The sequence below is a fragment of the Pogona vitticeps genome, chromosome 13 (assembly GCF_051106095.1).
Source record: "Pogona vitticeps strain Pit_001003342236 chromosome 13, PviZW2.1, whole genome shotgun sequence".
NCBI lineage: Eukaryota > Metazoa > Chordata > Lepidosauria > Squamata > Agamidae > Pogona > Pogona vitticeps.
In genome coordinates, this window is record NC_135795.1 from 12,730,015 (window position 1) to 12,751,984 (window position 21,970).

Sequence of the window (21,970 nt, forward strand, 5' to 3'; positions counted from 1 at the left end):
GGCAATTCACAGCTGAGATTTGCATGGATGGAGTTAATCCAGCAGGTGAAACTAATAGCATTCTTGCCCATTCTCTTATTTCTTCCTCACTCAGTTGCAACACCTTCCAGAAGACCTACTGCAGGAGGTCCTTGAAGTTCAGCCAGCCGTCTCTGCCTCTGTCAGACACAAGGAGCTTGGTTCTCAAGGATTTGCATTCCGATGCAATGGAGTCCACTCCGGGAGCCAAAGTCTCGCTGACCACAATGCATTTGGCTTTGGAAGCCTGGAGCCTGTAGGCAATGTCCTTAACTGTTAACTGGGATGTCCCCGGAATGAAAACAATGCCTAGAAAAGAAGCAGGGAATGAAATAAGTAAAGAACACCCACTAGGAGGTGCCCTATGGAGCATTTTCCTGCTCTGTACCATGGTAGAGTGGTTAGTATTAGGTCAGAGCTGTTGTGAGAACTTTGGTGGCTGAAGAGTCCAATTTCAGGGGTGCTGTGAATCTACTCCAGGTTTTAGTACACACTTTTCAAGGACTGTCTAAATTGGTAATCCAACCATCAAAATAGGTTCACCACCTTGGATAATTACTGCGATATGCAAACTACAAGTCTAAAACCCAGAGCGGATTCACCACACTTCTGAAACGGGAGTCTGCCACCACCATTGTAAATAAAATAATATTGTTCCTACATATTGTTTCGTTGAAGGAGGAGGATGTGGATCAAATGCAAGAAATAAATTAATAAAACAATTCTCCATTCCAAGATGCAGAGCTATGAAACTAGGCTAGCAGCACCCGAAGTTATGCCTGGATCTTCCAACATCTAAATCATATCTCACCTGAATAAGCAAACACATACAGTACTGGCCAAGATCCTGTGGCTTAGTGTAGTAAGATGCACGAGAGTAGGCCCATTGAATCAATAGGGATTGAGTGAGTCAATTGCTTGATAAGTTCTATGGATTCAAATGGTCACACTCTAGCTAAGACTTACTTTCAAGTAGAAAGCCACAGTTAGAGTAAATCCACTTCAATCAATGGAAGTTATCAATGGGTTGACTCTCTAAATCCTCATTGATTCAATGAACCTACTTTAGAAAAATTTACTGTGCTGAGTAATAGGATTTTGGCCACTGGATCCATTTAAAACACTTCTTATACAGTATATCCATGTATTTGCTTCTTTAGCCATATCATATTTGTGCTGTTATAGGAATATGTCTGCTACAGAGTTTAGCAAAGTTTCTTTTTCAAACTACAATTCCTGTAATTTCTCCCAACATCACTACTTTTTTTAAAAAAATAGTTGCAGCAGCAACTTTTAAAAGATTTGATACGGTGTCTGAGTTTCTCATTGGAAAAGATGCTGGTAAAAATCAAGAGGGAATAAAAATCAAGGAGATAGTAACCATAACCATGTGCCATCAAGTCAATTCTGACTTATGGTGATCATTTTCAGAATTTTCCTGAAAACTGAGAATACAGTGGTGCCTCGCTTAATGGGCGCCCCGTTTAACGACGAAATCGCATAGCGATGAAGACTTTGCGATCGCAAAAGCAATCGCATTGCGATGTTTTAAATGGGGAAAAATCACTTTGTGATGATCAGTTCACTGTTTTGCTTACCGATTATCGCATAGCAATGATTTTCCAACAGCTGATCGGTGGTTCCAAAATGGCTGCCAGGTAAAAAGAATAGCCGCCCGCTGTGTTTTTGTGCGGTTTCCTCGCTTACCGGGCAGCGAAAATGGCCACCGTATGGAGGATTTTCGCTTAAAAGTGAGCTTTAAGCCCATAGGAACGCATTAAATGGGTTTTAATGCATTCCTATGGACTTTTTATTTTCACATAGCGACAAAATTGCTTTGCAGTGATTTTTGCTGCACGGATTATCGTCGCTATGCGGGGCACCACTGTACTCAGAAGTGCTTTACTATTCCCTTCTTCTAGGGACATCCCAGAGTTGTGCAGCTTGCCCAAGGCCACACAGGCTGGCTCTTCTGAAATGCACAGTGGGAAATTGAACGCCTAAACTCTGGCTTTGCTCCCAGATGCCTAACTCACTGATTGAGACAGGCACACTCTTGTGCATCTTAAATCTAACACATTTATTTTCAGTGTAAGCTTTTTGTGAATTAAAACTCACTTCTTCACACAAAAGGAATGCATGTTTATGCACAAAAGTGGATTTTAATCTATGAAAGCTCACACTTAAATAAATCTGCTAGCCTTCAAAGTGACACAATACTTTGTCCTTGGTTGTTGTTGCTGTTTGCTTGGGGTTTTTTTTCTTCTTCCCCTTCAAAAAATTAAATTTGAATTTAAATCTGGATTCAGATAATGAAACATGTTCAGAAAATGTTAAACTACAGAACCAGTGAACAGTTTCCCGGTAATATTGGAGTATTTACTCACCTGCCCGCATACAGGCCACTTGTAATAACCACCACTCTGGAATCCGTGGTAGAACTGTCAGGATTCGGTCTCCTCTTTTCAATCCACAGTGACCTGAGAGGACATTGGCAGCTTTTTGAGCCAAGAAGCCAAGTTCTTCAAAGCTCCACTTCACCTCTTCCTGATGGTCATTCACCCACCAGAAGGCTGGGTTTGGAGGCCTCTTTCCATCCTAGCAGACAACATATGAAGTTTAATGAGGTAGAAGGTCTATAAAGCACCCACACAATCCACAGTGCTTTATCTGTGTTGCAGAAGTTTGAATTTTTGGTAAAAATTTCTTTGTGCTACTCAGTAGAAGTACAGAGATTCACAGAGCAGAATAGCTACAAGTTTCCCAGATAGTCCACCCCTTTCTCATTAAATGGCACTTGCAATCTCAATAGACATTAGTAGGAGAAAGAATAAAAACAGTTCATTACTAACAGTCGTGAATCGATCAACAACAAACAAACAAAATGACTTCCAACAGAATAAAGAGAGGGAAAAGGAGAATAAATAGCAGAGAGGTAAGATTGTCTTTGAATTCACATGTGGGAGGAATGTTTGGTTAGTGATGGATAGAATGACAGTCATGCCAGCGCAGAAAGGTCCCTTCCAGCCAAACAAACTATAGGCAGCATGCAAGATGGTAAAATCCCCAATAATTTGTATGTAAGCAAGATAGGATTTTGCAATTAATGGTGATAGGGAATGAATAAAAAAAGGTAAAGGTAAAGGTTCCCCTTGACAATTTTTGTCCAGTCGTGTTCGACTCTAAGGGGCGGTGCTCATCCCCGTTTCCAAGCCATAGAGCCAGTGTTTTGTCCGAAGACAATCTTCCATGGTCACATGGCCAGTGCGACTTAGACATGGAACGCTGTTACCTTCCCACCGAGGTGGTCCCTATTTATCTACTTGCATTAGCATGCTTTCGAACCGCTAGGTTGGCGGGAGCTGGGACAAGCGACGGGCGCTCACTCCGTCGCGTGGATTCGATCTTACGACTGCTGGTCTTCTAACCCTGCAGCACAGGATTCTGCGGTTTAGCCCACAAGGAATGAATAGCAATCAGAAAAAGCAGTCAGGAGATATGGATCTAATACCTTTAACTAGGCATAGTTCTACTTTTGCTTTGCCCCTCAAAATGTTGCCGATTTGTCTAAATCCCAATCTGAAAGAGGACTGAAATTCTTACTCAGTCCTAGTGATGGGCATCTGGAAGTTTTGCTTGCTCCTCCCTTTGTAGATTTGGGTAAATACTAATCAGAAATTAATAGCAGCAACAATTTCACCCACCCCTGCCTGTAATAAGTTACATTTATCACTCTGGAAGGCCTACCCAAATTAAATTTCAAATGGAACAGAATTTATAGGCGAGACAAATTTTATTGTTGCAAAATTTCCTAGTTACTTTACAAATGCATTTTATAACCATTTTGATGCAAACGTTTGATGTTTTTACATGAGGGGGACCCACGCAATATGAGGCAGGTGGTTTTAATGTTGAGGCTGGTCTGTGTATGCTGTTTTTCTATTCAATCCTCTTGTTTAAAGAAAAGTAACAAAAATGAATAATACATCATGCGACTATTACAAAGTGACAATGACCAAGATCATTATTTTTAAAATATCATATTGAGTCATGAGACTGAATTATCTCTAGAAAGTAAATGTCCAAGAACATTTGTATAGAGTTCCTTTGAGACAAGCCTTCCCTATGCTTGCATCAATGGCTACTCTTTCTTCACAAAAAAAGAAACAAACAAACAAAAACGCAAAAAACCTCCCCAAAATATATACAGTGGACCCTCTACTTATGGAATTAATCCATATTGGAACGGTGGCTGCAGGTCGAAAGGTCTGTAGGTCAAGGCTCCATTGACCTACAATGCATTGAAAACCGATTAATTCGTATCCGGCCGTTTTTGTTCCATTTTGGTTTTTTTCTGGTCTGTAGATCGATTCTCCAGCTGCAAGTCAAACCTAAATTTTGTAGCCAGAGAAGTCTGTAACTCGAAAAGTCTGTAAGTGGAGGCATCTGTAAGTCGAGGGTCCGCTGTACGTAAGATGCTCCTGAATTCTTCTGAATGCAATAGTCACATGACCAAGGAAAGCCAATCCTAGGCTTCATGCAATATTTTAGTTTTGTAGGATCACTGCTGCATAAAACCACCCTGAGCATTAAGGAGAAACCCAAAGAGGACGTACATTGTTGGTTATGTTGCAGCTTGCATAGGATGCTGTTAAGATGTTGGGAAGGAACTGCCGCGAATGTCAATCAACTCAATAACAGCCAATTGTTCCCGCTCTACCTCAACTTTCTTTTTCCCACCTTTTATTTTAGTCAGAGTTTTGTCAGGGTTAGCAACAGAGTCTGCCAGAAGTGAACAGTTTGGTCAGCTATGTAACCAGGCAGTCTGTCAGTCAAGAAGCTCATTAAATTATTAAATTCAGTGAAGTAACCAGTGAATAATTTCACACACAATAAGATGGTTGTTTCTATATAAGAACGGTAAGGAAATAGAACATTTTATTTTTTTTTCATTTATTTTGTTTATTTATTTATTTATTTGATTTTTACCCCGCCCCTCTAGACCATGTCTACTCGGGGCGGCTTACAAAATAAAACAGAACAGTATAAAAATATATAAAATCATAAAATTACAATTACATGACCAGAGACTCTGAGTAAATTATGGAAACAGCAGTGCCAGTTGAGGGAAACTAACAAGTAAGGGGTGGTCTATTGAGGGAAACTTGAAGCCAATCGGCTTTGTCGGTTTCTGCTTGAACCATTTTAGTAGTTGTGTAATTAGGAAGGGGAAGTTTGCTTTTCATTTTGAAAGCCACACTCCGTTTCCTCATACGCTCTGCCCCAACAAATGTGGCCATCCGTGTCCAATATACCTAACAGCTGCAATAGCTTTGGCCAGAGGAACAGGACACCTACCTTTTCCACGAGAGTCCACTCATCCAGGACATCGCTTGCAAAATTGAAGTAGTCGGGGACTTCCTGTTCGCCCTTGTTTATAGCTTCGTAGTGAGAGGTGGTGACAAGAGAGGCCAGCTGTCTCTTGGGATGACGAAGGGGTGGGCAAGGGGGCCACAGAATTTGGAAGCCCTTGAACAAGCTCCTTTTCATGACAACAGCTCGTACAGCTGTTCCAGAGTGACAGTGTGGTTCGTTTCTCTGCAACAATTTCGAAATCGCCATCAACATCGTCGTCTAAAGAAACAGTTCTTCATGTCACAGTTAGCGTCAACAGCTTATATCTGCAGGCATAACCAAGTTGCAAAGATCACTCTTTCAGCATCAATCTTAGAGCTTACTCACATCTTTTCCTCCATATTATAAATGCCAGCCACCTCCAGTCTTACAAAATAAAAACATAATACTATTCGGGGACAAGCAAGTTATCACAGATAGGACAGTTGATTTTGATAAGCTGGATATTATACTTCTGGATAAGCAACAGAGAAAAGCATTGGGGTTCCATCTACAAATAATTGTGCGATGTCAAGTCAGATCTGACTTATTGGAGACCCCTTTCAGGGTTTTCTAGGTAAAAAGCATGCAGAAGTGGTTTATCGTTTCCTTCTTCTGGAAGCATCTCAAAACTGCACAGCTTGCCCAAGGCCGTACAGGCTGGCAGTTCTGGGAGAAAATACTCTCAGCCTCTGATTCTGTAGCTAGCTATCTTACTTACTGAGCTACCTAGCCAACTCCATCTACAAGCAACCTCAAAAGTACAGAAAATACAAAAATTGCAAAGTACCAAATACTGAGGCAAGAAATTAAAAGAATATAGAAGCAAGATTGAGTCGCCCTCGTCCCCATTCTAATTTCAACAACTAGAAACATTCCGAAATGTTTAGTTGCTAATTTAAAACAATTACCAGTAGCTGCTAATATGCTCTGTGCAATCCAAAAATCAGTGATTTTGCAAATGCCATTTCACCTTCAAATTTTTAGAACTTGATTCCTATTTTTTTAGATTTGACCCTTTGGTTTGCTTCCAAGTACATACCAGCAATGCTGAGAAATAAGAAGTGCTGTATAGTAACTTCTACTACAAGCAGAACTGTGAAATACTGTATTGGTAAATATCAGCTCTTTTGGGAGCAGGGCTGGCAAAAAGACATTTTAAGAGCTGAGGCAAAGATGGTCCCTTCTCCATGTATAGAAATGAAGAGATTAGCATTCTGGGAATTGCAGTGTAATAAGGAAGAGTTTGACCCTTGCTTAGGGGTAAAAGGAGGGCAGCTCATAGAGGCAAGCCTCACCCCAAAATTTGAGGGGGTTGTCTCCCACCCTGGTTGAACCCGAATGAAGGTGCGCAAACAGCATCCTATCAGATTTCATTTACCTTACAATTTGGCACCCGTTCACCCTGAACGAATGGACAGGTGACCTGGTGCTGTTTGGTCTCAGATTTTTGCAGCTACAGTATTTCTATGTTTGAGAATTGGAGTGGGGGGGGACCCTGAAAATGAGGAAACAGACATAGGGGAGGTGTTCGTCAGTGCCATCAACTTCAGCAGTGTGGTGGGCTTTCAGTGTGTAGGCAAAGCTCCTGGCAGGTTTCTTCCTGCCTGCCTGCCTGCCCAGAAGGTGTGTACCTAATCCTTCCCCAACTCCTTTTCCTCCATGAGTCCCTAGTACGTCAGGCAGGGTTCCTATGGACTCTGGATCACTTAAAAGGAGATCAGAGGAAGTCCCTGGCTTGGGATCTGAATACAGTGGTGCCTCGCTTAACGGGCACCCTGTTTAATGATGAAACTGCTTAGCAACGAAGATTTTGCGATCGCTTTTGTGATCGCATTGCGATGTTCCCTATGTTTCGCTTACCGATCATCGCAAAGCAATGATTTTCTAACAGCTGATTGGCAGTTCCAAAATGGCCACCCACTGTGTTTTCACGCCAATTCCTCGGTTACTGGGCAGCGAAAATGGCAGCCGTATGGAGGATTTTCACTTTAAGGTGAGTTTTAAGCCCATAGGAACGCATTGAAGGGGTTTCGATGCATTCCTATGGGCTTTTTAAAATTGCATAGTGACGAAATCGCTTTGCAGCGATTTTTGCTGCACGGATTATCGTCGCTATGCGGGGAACCACTGTACTGTTGCCCACCTGTTACTCAGTTCTGGATCCCTCCAAGATAAGCTTCCAGAAAGAGCATTGCCTTTAACCGCACCCCACCCCCAGCTTCACTCCTGCCCCATCTTCTCCTTAGAGCTGATGCTACCAATGCTTCTGCTACTGACCCTCCTAACTATTTGCTCCCCTGCCTAGGAACTGGGGCTTTGTTCCTGACCCCTGCAAAGATATGTGCCCGGGCCAGTCAAGATGGAAGGTCCCTCTCTTAGGCAGAACCTTTGTGCAATGTGTGTCCAGGAGACAATGCTGAGTGAAGGATGGTTGCAAGATGCAGCAGTTTGGTCTCAAGTGCTTCTTCCACTAGGCCTTTGTGGAGGACGAGGTGAACAAAAGAAAAAAGAAAGGAGGGAGGGAGGGAGGGGAAGATCTAAGGCTTGGCCTGCTCTCCTAGCCCTCCAACGGGGCTGGGCTAATGCTTGGAGAGGATGTGGGGCACAGAACCCTTTAGGATCCATGGCATGGGGCGACCATCTCAAACCATGGAGCTGGATAACAGCAGACAGGTAGATTCAGGCAATCATCTCTCCTCTGGCACTGTTGCAGGGAGTGCCCCCAACAGTACAATAATGAGAGGAACAGGAGTAAAAAAAAAAGAAAGAAAACTGGGAAGAAAGTCTTCGAGTCATAGAATCATAGAGTTGGAGGGGTCCTATAAGGCCGCCGACTCCAACCCCCTGCTCAACGCAGGGATCCAAGTCAAAGCAGATCTGACTGATGGTTGTCCAATTTTCTTTTAAATGCCTCCAGCGTTAGAGCGCTCACCACCCCTGGAGGTAATGGGTTCCATTGTCGTGCTGCTCTAACAGTTAAGAAGTTTTTCCTGCTATTCAGACTAAATCTGGACCTCAACAGATGGGAAACATCTGAGCGTTCAGCCTGGAGGCAGGCGGTGCACCACGGCCTCTCCCAATTTGAAGAGACCCTCGCCCAGCAGGCTGAGGCAAAGAGGCAGTCACGAAAGCAGCAAAATCAGGGAGCTGGACAGGGGACAGATTGGATTTGTCTCCAGTGTGGAAGGGATTGTCACTCTCGAATTGACCTTCTCAGCCACACTAGACGCTGTTCCAAGTCCTCCATGCAGAGCACGACACCATAGTCTCTCGAGACTGAAGGATGCCTATGATGATGGCTTCCTGTAGCTTGAGCCCATTGTTGCATGTCCTGCACTCTGGAAGGACAGATCCTGCCCTTTATAACTACCTTTCAGGTATTTGAAAAGTGCTCTCATAGCTCCCCTTAGTCTCCCCCCCCCAAGGCAAAACATGTCCAGTTCTTTCAGTCTTTCCTCCTAGGGCTTGGTGTTCCCATTCAGTAGCCTGGCTACTCTCCACCCACTGCCTGCTAGCCAAATTCAGAGCCTGGCTTGTTTGCCGGCCCGCCAGCTGAGAACATGGAATGGCCGCAGAGGAGTTTTTTAAATAAATGGGTGAGGCTTGCCTACATCATGGGGAGGGAAAGCAACAAGTCAGGTAAATTTAGGCAGAACAACAGAGGTCTAAGAAAGTTATGAGAAGAACAGTAGTGCAAGTTTAAGTGTGTGTCTGAGAGAGAGAGAGATAGGGAGAGAGAAATGTCCCTCTAGTGTTCCCAAACAGTGGTCTTGCTTGCCCTTAATGCATCCCCTCAATGCTTAGCCAACTCAGAATGCTGGACTCAATTTGCCATCTGCCGTCACTGGAACACAAAGAGGCACCCACAGCAAAGGAGGAAAAGGTTGTGCAAACGAAGGCTGGCAGAAAGCTAAAAATAGACGAATAAATACAAATCAATACAACGGCAGGGGACAGAGAAGAGTCCCTAACGTTACTGCGAAGTGCTCTCTTAAAATCCACACAAGAGATTCAAAAATCCATTCCACACTCACACAGAGAAAGGGTGCAATCAGATGGAGATATAGTTTTGGGCTGTTGTGGTATGGGCCAGTTCAAGCCATTTTCTGGCAATCAGATGAGGTACAGGAGATGATGAACCAGCAGGCCCTGAATCTGCTCCTTGCCCAAACCAAGCCTTTTGGACCACCAGGAGGGCTACTCAGTTTTTGGAGCTGGGCTAGAGTGCTTCCTCTATGCCTGGAAGGGTTTGCTTTGAGAGAGATTGCTCCTGGCAAATCCTTCCCATCCCTTTCACGGCTGGGATCCGATGGCTGTTGTAGGTTTTTTCAGACCGTTTTGCTGTGTTCTGGAGGTTTTTCTTCCTAACGTTTCGCCAGTCTCTGTGGCCGGCATCTTCAGAGTTCCGACTCCGGTCCTCTGAAGATGCCCGCCACAGAGACTGGCGAAACGTTAGGAAGAAAAACCTCCCGAACATGGCCAAACGGCCTGAAAAACCTACAACAACCTTTCCAGTCCATTCAGAACACACTCCTGTATTGCCATCTGATCACATCCAGAGACTCATGTGTGAAGTGTAAAATTCTGGTGTAGCTGTCAAAAAATAATTTTAAAAAGGGAGCACTTGGTCTTAGAATAAATGGCAATGTACCGCCCCTTCCTCTTGCTGTGCCAAAATACAAAACATCTGTTTCGTGGAATGAGTGGAGAAATTTACCTGATTTGATCTGAGCCCTTTCAGGGGTAGCCAGGAGAGCTTTGGGACTTTTGTTGGGACTTGGGACATCCCTCTCCTTCTGCTTTCATACCTCTTCTGCTACAAGGATAATTCTGTTTTCCCACTGAAACACAGTACCAAGGAATTCCCCACCACCACCACCATTTCATCATTTTAAGTCCCAGCATACTACCTACAACAAAAGTGAGTGATTTCTGGGGAGGTGTCCTAACCCAACGGTCCCTAACCTTGGGCCTCCAGATGTTCTTGGACTGCAACTCCCAGAAGCCTTCACCACCACCTCTGCTGGCCAGGATTTCTGGGAGTTGAAGTCCAAGAACATCTGGAGGCCCAAGGTTGGGGACCACTGTCCTAACCAAACGGAGTGTGTCCGAGGGCTTTTCGAACCAGCATGTATCTGATTCGGTAATGAGAAATATACCTGCTCTGCTTTGTTTACTGACTTCTTTCTAAAGCCGGTGCACACCACTAACCCGAACTGACACTGAAATGCCTTTTTATTCCCCAAATGTACACTAGAGGGTGATTTGTCACAGCAAATTGCTCTAAATTCTATACAGAACAAATAAAAATGGACTTTGCTGTTTTGTTTAGATTTGTCCCCGTTTGGATTAAGACAAACCCTTGATAGAATTTGGAAGAACAGGGCTAGGCATGAGCCATTTTGTATGAGATCAACTCTACAGGGCAGAGTAAATAAAATGCAGATGAGGAAATATGGACTTTCCCAGGACAGCTATTTCCAGCATAACACATAATGCTCAAAGCAGGTTAAGTAAAGGTAATGGTTCCCCTTGACATTTAGTCCGGTCGTGTCTGACTCTAGGGCACGGTGCTCATCCCCGTCTCCAAGTCATAGAGCCAGCGTTTGTACGAAGACAGTTTCCATGGTCACGTGGCCAGCGCGACTAGACACGGAACACCGTTACCTTCCCACCGAGGTGGTACCTATTTATCTACTCACATTTACATGCTTTAGAACTGCTAGATTGGCAGGAGCTGGGACAAGTGACGGGAGCTCCCTCCGTTGCATGGATTCGATCTTACGACTGCCGGTCTTCTGACTTTGCAGCATAGAAGCTTCTGTGGTTTAACCTGCAGTGCCACCACATCCCTCAAAGCAGGTTACAGACTTTTTAAGAAAATAAAAAGGGATGCAACTACTTGTAGCTAAAAATCAATAAAACCATATAAACCCGACCCACTGCAGAACCATTAAAACCAAACAAAATATATTAAAAACCATTAAAATCACCAAGGTTACAGATTAAAACACCACATTAAAATGGATGGGTTTTTGTGTCCTGAGTGGCCCAGACATTTTTGCTGCCTGAGGTGAAGGACAACATGGCACCATTGTTCTATGCCATGTATGAGGCCAAACTGCCAAGAGAAGGCTACTTCAAAGCCACAGCCTAGAAGTAATTTTTTTGCAAGTAATTCCATTACTTTAAACAGTTTCTTTGGGTAGCAAGTAATATTTCAAGCAGTTAAAAGTTATATCAAAAGTAACACTTAGTAGTTACAAAAGTGCAATGACTAATTTTTCAAGGTACTTTCAAAATTACTTCCTAAAGAAATTTTAAGGCCTTTCACTATTCTACTCTCTTACTAAACCTAAGTGACAGGAAAAATATTATTTGGTCTTCTCTCTTACAGTATGCAGTATTAAAATTGGCCACTAAGGGGAACCAGAGAATATTCCCTTGCATCTCCTAGCCTAATGGCAAACGCAACACAATATACAAATAAGGAAGAACACAATGTATTATCTTCAGGATCAGACAAGGTATAATGCTAATGACAATCTGGTTGCTCAGCAATAATCAATGTTGCAAAGAGATCCTTTTTAAAAAAAACAAGCTGAAGTGGCTTGTGGACAAGAGGGGCACCTCACCCCTAAATTAGGGGGTCATGTGCCATCTTTATTCCAAATTGTCTTCAACATTGGCAAGGAGAAACTATCCCTTCCATCACAAATGAGATCAGCAAGGTAACTTAAAGGAAGGACAGCAGATTGCACAGTAGACACAGTTCTGTCCTCCATCATCTTCCCACAATCCCTTGCGGGCACCTGGCACCTCACTTTGTCTAATGTTAGGGATGGCCCCACTTGAAGGACTCCTGAGAGATGCAGAAAAATGGCTCTTTGGGAGGAAGTGACTCTTTCCAGAGAATGCAGTTGTAAGTATGATTTTAATTCAGTTACGTTACAGAGCAGAAGACGGGATAAAACAGACATTTAAACTTGAATCACTGTATTTAAGCTTAGAAATTGCTGGAACTAAAATGGCTAACTTGATTTAAGTTGAACACACTACTTTCTCACTCATATCCCATCTTTGTAATGTTTAATGATTGTCTGAGGCATCTAGTCACAGACATTATGGAGTTTGCTAGCCAGTGTGGAGTAATAGAGTGTTGGACTAGAAATCAGGAAACTTAAGTTCAGATCTTTGCTCAGGCGCTGAAATTCATAAGTGGGAGCAGAGTGGAGAGTGCACAGCAATGGCAAACCAAATCTTGAACATTTCACATACCTTGAAAACCTTATGACAGTTGTCTCAACTCGGATATGATTTTGTAGCACATAAGAACAATGAAGTAACTAATTAAACCGTTAATCATTTTTGCTCAGCTTCTCTTCTCTTCCAGCATTTCACTTGCAGGAAACCTTTTGGGAGCGAGATGTAAAGGTAAAGGTAAAGGTAAAGGTTCCCCTTGACAATTTTTGTCCAGTCGTGTTCGACTCTAGGGGGCGGTGCTCATCCCCGTTTCCAAGCCATAGAGCCAGCGTTTGTCCGAAGACAATCTTCCGTGGTCACATGGCCAGTGCGACTTAGACATGGAACACTGTTACCTTCCCACCGAGGTGGTCCCTATTTATCTACTCGCATTTGCACGCTTTCGAACCGCTAGGTTGGCGGGAGCTGGGACAAGCGACGGGCGCTCACTCCGTCGCATGGATTCGATCTTACGACTGCCGGTCTTCTGACCTTGCAGCATAGAAGCTTCTGTGGTTTAACCTGCAGTGCCACCACATCCCTCAAAGCAGGTTACAGACTTTTTAAGAAAATAAAAAGGGATGCAACTACTTGTAGCTAAAAATCAATAAAACCATATAAACCCGACCCACTGCAGAACCATTAAAACCAAACAAAATATATTAAAAACCATTAAAATCACCAAGGTTACAGATTAAAACACCACATTAAAATGGATGGGTTTTTGTGTCCTGAGTGGCCCAGACATTTTTGCTGCCTGAGGTGAAGGACAACATGGCACCATTGTTCTATGCCATGTATGAGGCCAAACTGCCAAGAGAAGGCTACTTCAAAGCCACAGCCTAGAAGTAATTTTTTTGCAAGTAATTCCATTACTTTAAACAGTTTCTTTGGGTAGCAAGTAATATTTCAAGCAGTTAAAAGTTATATCAAAAGTAACACTTAGTAGTTACAAAAGTGCAATGACTAATTTTTCAAGGTACTTTCAAAATTACTTCCTAAAGAAATTTTAAGGCCTTTCACTATTCTACTCTCTTACTAAACCTAAGTGACAGGAAAAATATTATTTGGTCTTCTCTCTTACAGTATGCAGTATTAAAATTGGCCACTAAGGGGAACCAGAGAATATTCCCTTGCATCTCCTAGCCTAATGGCAAACGCAACACAATATACAAATAAGGAAGAACACAATGTATTATCTTCAGGATCAGACAAGGTATAATGCTAATGACAATCTGGTTGCTCAGCAATAATCAATGTTGCAAAGAGATCCTTTTTAAAAAAAACAAGCTGAAGTGGCTTGTGGACAAGAGGGGCACCTCACCCCTAAATTAGGGGGTCATGTGCCATCTTTATTCCAAATTGTCTTCAACATTGGCAAGGAGAAACTATCCCTTCCATCACAAATGAGATCAGCAAGGTAACTTAAAGGAAGGACAGCAGATTGCACAGTAGACACAGTTCTGTCCTCCATCATCTTCCCACAATCCCTTGCGGGCACCTGGCACCTCACTTCGTCTAATGTTAGGGATGGCCCCACTTGAAGGACTCCTGAGAGATGCAGAAAAATGGCTCTTTGGGAGGAAGTGGCTCTTTCCAGAGAATGCAGTTGTAAGTATGATTTTAATTCAGTTACGTTACAGAGCAGAAGACGGGATAAAACAGACATTTAAACTTGAATCACTGTATTTAAGCTTAGAAATTGCTGGAACTAAAATGGCTAACTTGATTTAAGTTGAACACACTACTTTCTCACTCATATCCCATCTTTGTAATGTTTAATGATTGTCTGAGGCATCTAGTCACAGACATTATGGAGTTTGCTAGCCAGTGTGGAGTAATAGAGTGTTGGACTAGAAATCAGGAAACTTAAGTTCAGATCTTTGCTCAGGCGCTGAAATTCATAAGTGGGAGCAGAGTGGAGAGTGCACAGCAATGGCAAACCAAATCTTGAACATTTCACATACCTTGAAAACCTTATGACAGTTGTCTCAACTCGGATATGATTTTGTAGCACATAAGAACAATGAAGTAACTAATTAAACCGTTAATCATTTTTGCTCAGCTTCTCTTCTCTTCCAGCATTTCACTTGCAGGAAACCTTTTGGGAGCGAGATGTAAAGGTAAAGGTAAAGGTAAAGGTTCCCCTTGACAATTTTTGTCCAGTCGTGTTCGACTCTAGGGGGCGGTGCTCATCCCCGTTTCCAAGCCATAGAGCCAGCGTTTGTCCGAAGACAATCTTCCGTGGTCACATGGCCAGTGCGACTTAGACACGGAACGCTGTTACCTTCCCACCGAGGTGGTCCCTATTTATCTACTTGCATTTGCATGCTTTCGAACCGCTAGGTTGGCGGGAGCGAGATGAGCATCTTACAAAGCGAATCAAGCCATAAAGGCCAATGCCTTGTTCATTGGTGCCCACAGTCTGTTGTGCAGTACCTAAGGGTGCCATCCAGTACCTAAGGGTGTAGATCTCTTTGCACAAGTGAAAGCCTCGTTGCTTTCAATGGGATTATCTTTGACTTGTACTGCTGCAAGCTGGAGATCACACAGTGTTCTGTCTGCAGAGCTGTCACACTCTCTGATCTATCTATATATTCATTTTCTTTATATTATTTATAATAGAAACAATCCATAGAGGGTCCAAGGCAGCTCACAACTACTAAAACTATAAAACAATCAACAGTTTTAAATGCCATATAAATATTATATTAAAAACAATTAGACGTGTATCTAGATTAAAAACAAGATTAAAAACATTTTTAAAAACATCTAACAATCTGTAAATTAATAAATGAAGCAATCCCGAGACGCTACTTAAAAGCCTGACAATGGGAGGACAAGAGGGAGGGGGCCAACCGGGCTTCTTGGGGCAGTGCATTCCGCAGTCTGGGGGCAACCACTGAGAAGGCCTCCTCTTGTGTCCTTGCCAAATGAACCTAGGAAGGTGGTGGTATCCAGGGAAGGGCCTCCTAAGAGCTGAAGAGGCTCATATAGAGTGATATGATCCTTTAAATAGCCTGGAGCCAGACCCTATAGGGCTTTGTAGGCAATAGCCAGCACACTGAATTGGTCCTGGAAACAGACTGGCAGCCAGCGAAGCTGTTGTAATAAGGGAATTACATGCTCCCTGTAACCAGCGCCAGACTAGCGGCTGCATTTTGAACCAACCAAAGTTTCCAAGCACTCTTCAAAGGCAGCCCCACATAGAGCGTGTTACAGTAGTCCAGATGGGATGTAACTAAGGTATGTGTCACTGTAGCCAAACCGACATCTCAAGGAACAGATGTAGCTGGAGCACCAGCTTTAGCTGTGCAATGGCACTCCTGGGCACCACCAAGACCTGAGCATCCAAGTTGAGGATTAAGTCCAGGAGCACACTTAAGCTGCGGACCTGACTTTTAAGAGGGAGTATAACCCTATCCAGGCAGTGGTCCCCAACCTTGGGCCTCCAGATGTTCCTGGACTTCAACTCCCAGAAATCCTGGCCAGCAGAGGTGGTGGTGAAGGTTTCTGGGAGTTGAAGTCCAAGCACATCTGGAGGCCCAAGGTTGAGGACCACTGCAGTACAGGATGAAACCTTATTCCCTGCTTTGCCTTTGGACTGACCGCCTCTGTCCTGTCTGGAGTAATTTTCAATCAGTTAGACACTGGTCTAAGTACAGAATGGCTTCCTTGGAATCAGTTGGGAAGGAGAGGGAGAGTTGGGTGTCATTTAGCATACTGGTGGCATCAAACCCCAAACCTTCTCAGCAGTTTCATGGAGATGTTGAATAATACGGAGGACAGGACTGAGACCTGAAGGACACCACAGAGACATGGTTAGGGTTTCAAACAGGATTTCCCCAACATTACCTTCTGAATTTGGCCGACCAGGAAGGATCGGAACCACTGTAAAACAGTAACTCCAAGACCCATCCCAGAAGGATACCATAGCTGATGGCACCCAAAGCCACTGAAAGGTCCAGCAGAAGAGAGGAACACACTGTCCAGTTCCTGTGGTAGGTCATCCACCAAGGTGTCCAAAGTTGCCATAACCATGCAACGATATCACATGCACCAGAGCTTGATAGAAAGGAATACTATTTTGGACTACCACTCCCAGAAACCCCCCTAGCCAGCATAGCCAGAGGGAGCTGAAGACCAAAAAACACAACTTCTCAAGTTTGAGCATGTGGTATGTGATGTGACTGCTTCAGATCTAGTTCACTCCTGGCAACTACTGGAGGTTAAGGGACTGTGCATGCCCATCCTTGGGCTTCCAAGAACACCCAACACCACCCCCACAAAGGTGCGAAATCATTTTTTATTCCCCAAGCTCCCTTGTACCCACTCAGGCACACAGGGGGTAATTTTACTTTATCTGTAGCAGGCACTTTAGATTCTGCTCTAGATTCTAAACATATTTGTTATTTTAAGGAAGACAAACACTGTACTAGAGTGAAATGTGCTACAGTACTTGAATCATGCTACTATGACACAATAAAATTCCACGTATTACTGGACAGCTGGAACTGGGGAGCGAACTACATGATGTATAAAATTCTATGATTTCCCCCTAATCATGAAATTATATAGGGCCATCAAGTCCACCCCTCTGCTTGATGCAGGAATACAAATCAAAGGATATCTACCAGGTGATTATCTAAGTTTTTCTTGAATGCCTCCAGTGTTGGAACACTCACCACTTTCTTAAGGTATTTGGTTCCACTGTCTTATTGCTTTAACAATTAGGAAGCTTTTCCTGATATTCAGCTGAAATCTGGCTTCCTTTAACTTGAGCCCACTGGTGCGTGTCCTATACTCTGGGATGATTGAGAACAGATCTTGCCCTTCCTCTGTATGACAGCCTTTTAAGTAATTGAAAAGTATCTCCCCACAGTCTTCTTTTCTCAAGGCTAAACATGCCCAATTCTTTCAGCCTTTCCTCATAAGTCTTGGTTTCCAGCCCCCTGATCATCCTTGTCGCTCTCCTATGAACTTGTTCCAATTTGTCAGCATCCTGCTTGAAGTGTGGTGTCCGGAACTGGACACAGTACTCAATAATAATAATAATAATAATAATAATAATAATAATAATAATAATAATAATAATAATAATAATAATAATAATAATAATAATAATAATAATAATAATAATAATAATAATTTATTGTCATTGTAAGTATATACACATACAACGAAATTCACAGACACCCAGAGACCAGACACATGCACACACATAAAATTCCCCAAACACTCCCCACCCACTAAAAGTCCCCCACTAAAAATACAAACATCTACACCTCAGGACAAGTAACACAGTCCAACTAATTATTCACTACTGGTGGTCTTTAAGCTCATTATTAATTGCAATTATAGCTCTAGGATAAAAACTATTTAGAAAACGTGTGGTCCGAGTCTTAATTGTTCTATATCTTCTGCCAGACGGTAACAGTTCAAAAAAGTTATAAGCAGGATGGGAAGAGTCTCTCAGGATGCTGTGTGACTTCCTCAGACAGCGGGATGTGAAGATGTCATCCAGGGTTGGTAGCTGGAGCCCAATGATATTCTGGGCAATTTTAATGGTTCTCTGTAGAGCTTTTTTGTCCGCTACAGAGCTACTCCCAAACCATGCCAGAATGCCATAGGTTAGGACACTCTCAATGGTGCTACGATAGTGGGACAGAAGTAAATGCTGTGATAAATTTAACTTGCCGAGCATTCTCAGGAAATGCAGCCTCTTCTGTGCCTTCTTCATTAGCATGTTGGCATTTATAGTCCATGAGAGGTCCTCTGAGATGTAGACCCTAATCTAAATAATTTCATAAGGCACCATGCATGACTGTCTGGCTCATAAAATCACACTTTCCAACCTTGGCTTTTCTTTGCAATTCTCCATGGCTGGAAAGACCTAGCCATAGATTTTGGCTTCCATGCCAATCCACTTCCACTCTTTTACTATTTAGCCCGAGAAAGAGTCCTACCGAGTATACATTTTGGAAGGTTGCGTATTTTCTGCATTATTAATTAATTAATTTGATTGATTGATTGATTTTCCACCTTTTCTTTAAAAAGGACCCAAGGTGGCTTATATGATTAAAAACATAAAAGCTGAAAACAGCAAATTATTCAAATATAAACAAGAATTAACACTATATTTTAAAATGCCGTATCCAAACACTACGAGAAACGGGTTTAGAAGCTACAAAACACCAGCCATCCCATTTATTGTCCCATTTAGTGACAGTCAGCCACTAACCTGCCTGAAGAGAAATGCTAGTTGGAATAAAGCCTTTTAGAGCTTCATTGTTCAAATGAGGATTTTGAATTCTGCTCGGATCTGAGTCAGCAAGCAGTGGAGGGGTTATGTGATCCCTGTGTCCATCCTCAGATAACAACTTGATTGCAATGTTTTGGACCTGCTGAAGTTTCTGGACACTTTCCAAAGGCAGTTTCACATAGAATGCATTACAGTGATCCAAATGGGATATAGCTAAGGCATGTCTCATGTGGCCAGGTCAGACCTCTCCAGAAATGGACGCAGCTGGTGCAGTCGTTTTTAATGATGCAAAGGCTTTTCTAGACATGGCTGAAACCGGCTCAGAGGCAAATCCTATTGATCCTTCTAAAACTATGATTCCACTGTGGATTTTGTAGCTTGCTTGCTCATTGTGGAGAAGTTTGCACAGCTAGGGAAAAAATGATGGTTCCGAGGTGTGTATTCACAAGGTTACATGTTTCGAAGCAGCACTGGCTCAAAAATCTAGACAGGATGCAACCCAAACACAAGCTGAGACCCTTTTTTTGTTGCTTCCAAGGATTATGCCTCTGTCCTCAGGTGATGAGCTGGGCTCTGGAAAAGATTTTCCAGGATGGTACTTCTGGTGCAGAGCATTATTTGCCGAATGGAGGCAAAGTTTATCTCCCCTCTGGGTCAGAGTGCCCTCTTAGCTGGCAGAGAAAGCCCTCTTTCTCTCTCTAAATTAGGATGATCATAAAGAAGACCTCAATTATAAACTGTAAGCCTCTTTCTGTATTGGGGGTACCATGGGGGCTATTTACCTCCCTCCCTGTTCAATAAATGTCAGGAAAAGGGCCTTTTTGAATGCAATCCCGAACTGGTATGATTGTTGGCATCACTAACTAGTGGATTCTCTGGCTTATAATTTTTTTTTTTTTAAAAAAATCATTTCTGAAACTCTGGGGGGAATACAGCTATTGCCATGCCCTCCCCCACCATGTTTTTCCATGTGAATCTGTTTTCAAGAAATTCTCTGAAATTGGCTCTTATCTCCCAATTCCTTTGTCTTTCAGTGGTTTTCTCAATCCTATTTCCTTCCTCTGGACTATTACAGTATCATCATTATTCGGGTAGCAAACTGGGTCAAGGCACAGCCTTCCACACGTCCTTCCTTCCTTCTTCTTTTTTAAACCAAGGGAACAAGCCAACTGTTAGCAATGCGGTCATTTCAGTGGTGAAGTGAAGCCAACTCTGTTTGCACAAACCCCTGTTCTTAATATATTTCATTGTGTGGGAATTGTGCCACATAGGCATATGATAAGGCACTGGGCATTTTTTTTTTAATTGGAGTGAGTCAAGGTTGTCTCCCTCTTCATTCCTGGTGCCTGTGAGGTATTGGAAGGACAGAATGAGAAGTTGGTGGCTTCTCCTTCTTCTGGGGTCTGCGTATTCGACCTTCTTCATGGTAGAAACGACCATCAGCCCAACGGAGAAGAAAGGGAAGGAAGCCAAACGGATTAAAGAGGAGGATAATGTCCTGGTGTTACAAAAGGGCAATTTTGATCAGGCCTTGAATGAAACAAAGTACCTGCTGGTGGAGTTCTGTGAGTATTCTGAATGATGGGATCCACTAAGATTGACCGTAGCCATTAGCAAATATTGACAACTGGATTTGGCAGATGGCTACGAATCAACTGTAAACTTAAGCTTTTTACTAAAGCAGTGGTTCCCAGACGTGGGACCCCAGATGTTCTTGGACTAAAACTCATCAGCTGTTCCGGGAGTTGTAGTCCAAGAACATCTGGAGAATCATGGTTGGGAACCACTGGACTAAAGCATCTTTGTTGTTATCAAGTCAGAACCAATTTATGGCGACAGGGGTTTCTATACAAGTGGGATATTTAAGGAGTGTTTTTATCCATTCCAGAATCCCAATGAGCATCCATGGATGAACAGGGATTCGAACCCGGGCCCCCTGTGTTCTACTTCGTTACTTTAGCAACTACATCACACTAGATATTCAACAATAATTGTGTTCTGTCAAGTCAACTTTGACTTATGTTGATCCTTTTCAGGGTTTTCCTGGTAGAGGATACTCAGAGGTGGTCTACCATTCCCTTCTTCTGGGGGCATCCTGGGATTGTGCAGCTTGCTCAAGGCTATGCAGGCTGGCTCTTCCAGGATGCACAGTGGGAATTTGACCTCCCAACATCTGACTCTGCAGAAGCTGATACTTAATTCACTGTGCTATCCAGCCAACCAAAATCTTAATGCCTCCAGGAGTGCTCCTTCATCCATGAAAGATGGCTAAGGCGGGTGAGAACTTCTGTCCAACAACATCTGGAGTGCCAAAAATTGCCCACTGCTACTCCAAGGTTGTGCATTTCTGTGTCCGGTTATAGTAGCTACCATGTTAGTAGTACCAAGTCTTCCATAATGATCTAGACCTACTCTTCTTCCAGGTTATTGACTGGGTAAAGAGTTAGTGTAAGAAATGGCAGCCACTGCAAAATATGGTGCACAGTACACTGAGTATATCTTGAAGATCTGTAAGCTCATAGATGGTGCTTCCCCCGAGGCATGTCACAACTACCTCACCAGGTTCATAGGCTTGAAGGTCAATTTGTCACCTCATGGTCCATGGGTTTGTCACCTGATGACCTATGAGTAAGAAGCTTCTTCATACCAAGCTAGGGTGGGGCTTCAGCCACCTCTGGGACCCTACTCAAAGGCAGCTTGATAAAATCTGCCAGAGCTTGTGCTACACCAGGGTAAACACCTCCAAGAGCCATGGTCACCTCTGTGCCACAATGATGGGGCAGATTCACCCTTTGTAGATGTCCTAGTGAGCAAATGGATGCAGAGGAACTTCTTGAGCTCGACTGTGTCGCAAAGTATGTCTGGATTATTGCACAGAACAAAATAACTGCTAGTATTTCATTTTTGTAATATTCACCTTACTTCATTTTCAATAACTATAAATAAATAAACCAGATAGATAAGTAGACAGGCAGGCAGGCAGCTGGCTAATAAAAATGTGCTGCTTTTAAGGGACTCCTCCCCCCCCTCAAGCAGCTGAAGTATCTAAAG

At 43.1% G+C, this 21,970-nt stretch overlaps 2 protein-coding genes across 4 annotated transcripts in view; one reads left to right on the forward strand and one right to left on the reverse strand.

Annotated features, from left to right (window-relative positions):
• LOC110082182 (acyl-coenzyme A synthetase ACSM5, mitochondrial) overlaps positions 1-21,970 on the reverse strand; it is a 43,401-nt gene that overhangs the window by 17,539 nt on the left and 3,892 nt on the right. For 2 of the 3 annotated variants that reach the window (XM_078381234.1, XM_078381233.1), the window contains exons 2-4: positions 5,377-5,699; positions 2,406-2,616; positions 120-327 (exon numbers count right to left, since the gene is read on the reverse strand). In XM_078381234.1, coding sequence (XP_078237360.1) covers positions 120-327; positions 2,406-2,616; positions 5,377-5,646 — 689 coding nt within the window. In that variant the 5' untranslated portion in view covers positions 5,647-5,699. The remainder of the gene's footprint in view (positions 1-119; positions 328-2,405; positions 2,617-5,376; positions 5,700-21,970) is intronic. The other variant, XM_072982560.2, reaches the window with a different exon arrangement.
• Positions 19,851-21,970, forward strand: part of PDILT (protein disulfide isomerase like, testis expressed) — a 40,063-nt gene continuing 37,943 nt past the window's right edge. Inside the window, exon 1 of the mRNA XM_020778397.3 lies at positions 19,851-20,484. Within this exon, the coding sequence (XP_020634056.3) occupies positions 20,289-20,484 (196 nt within the window). The 5' untranslated portion in view covers positions 19,851-20,288. The remainder of the gene's footprint in view (positions 20,485-21,970) is intronic.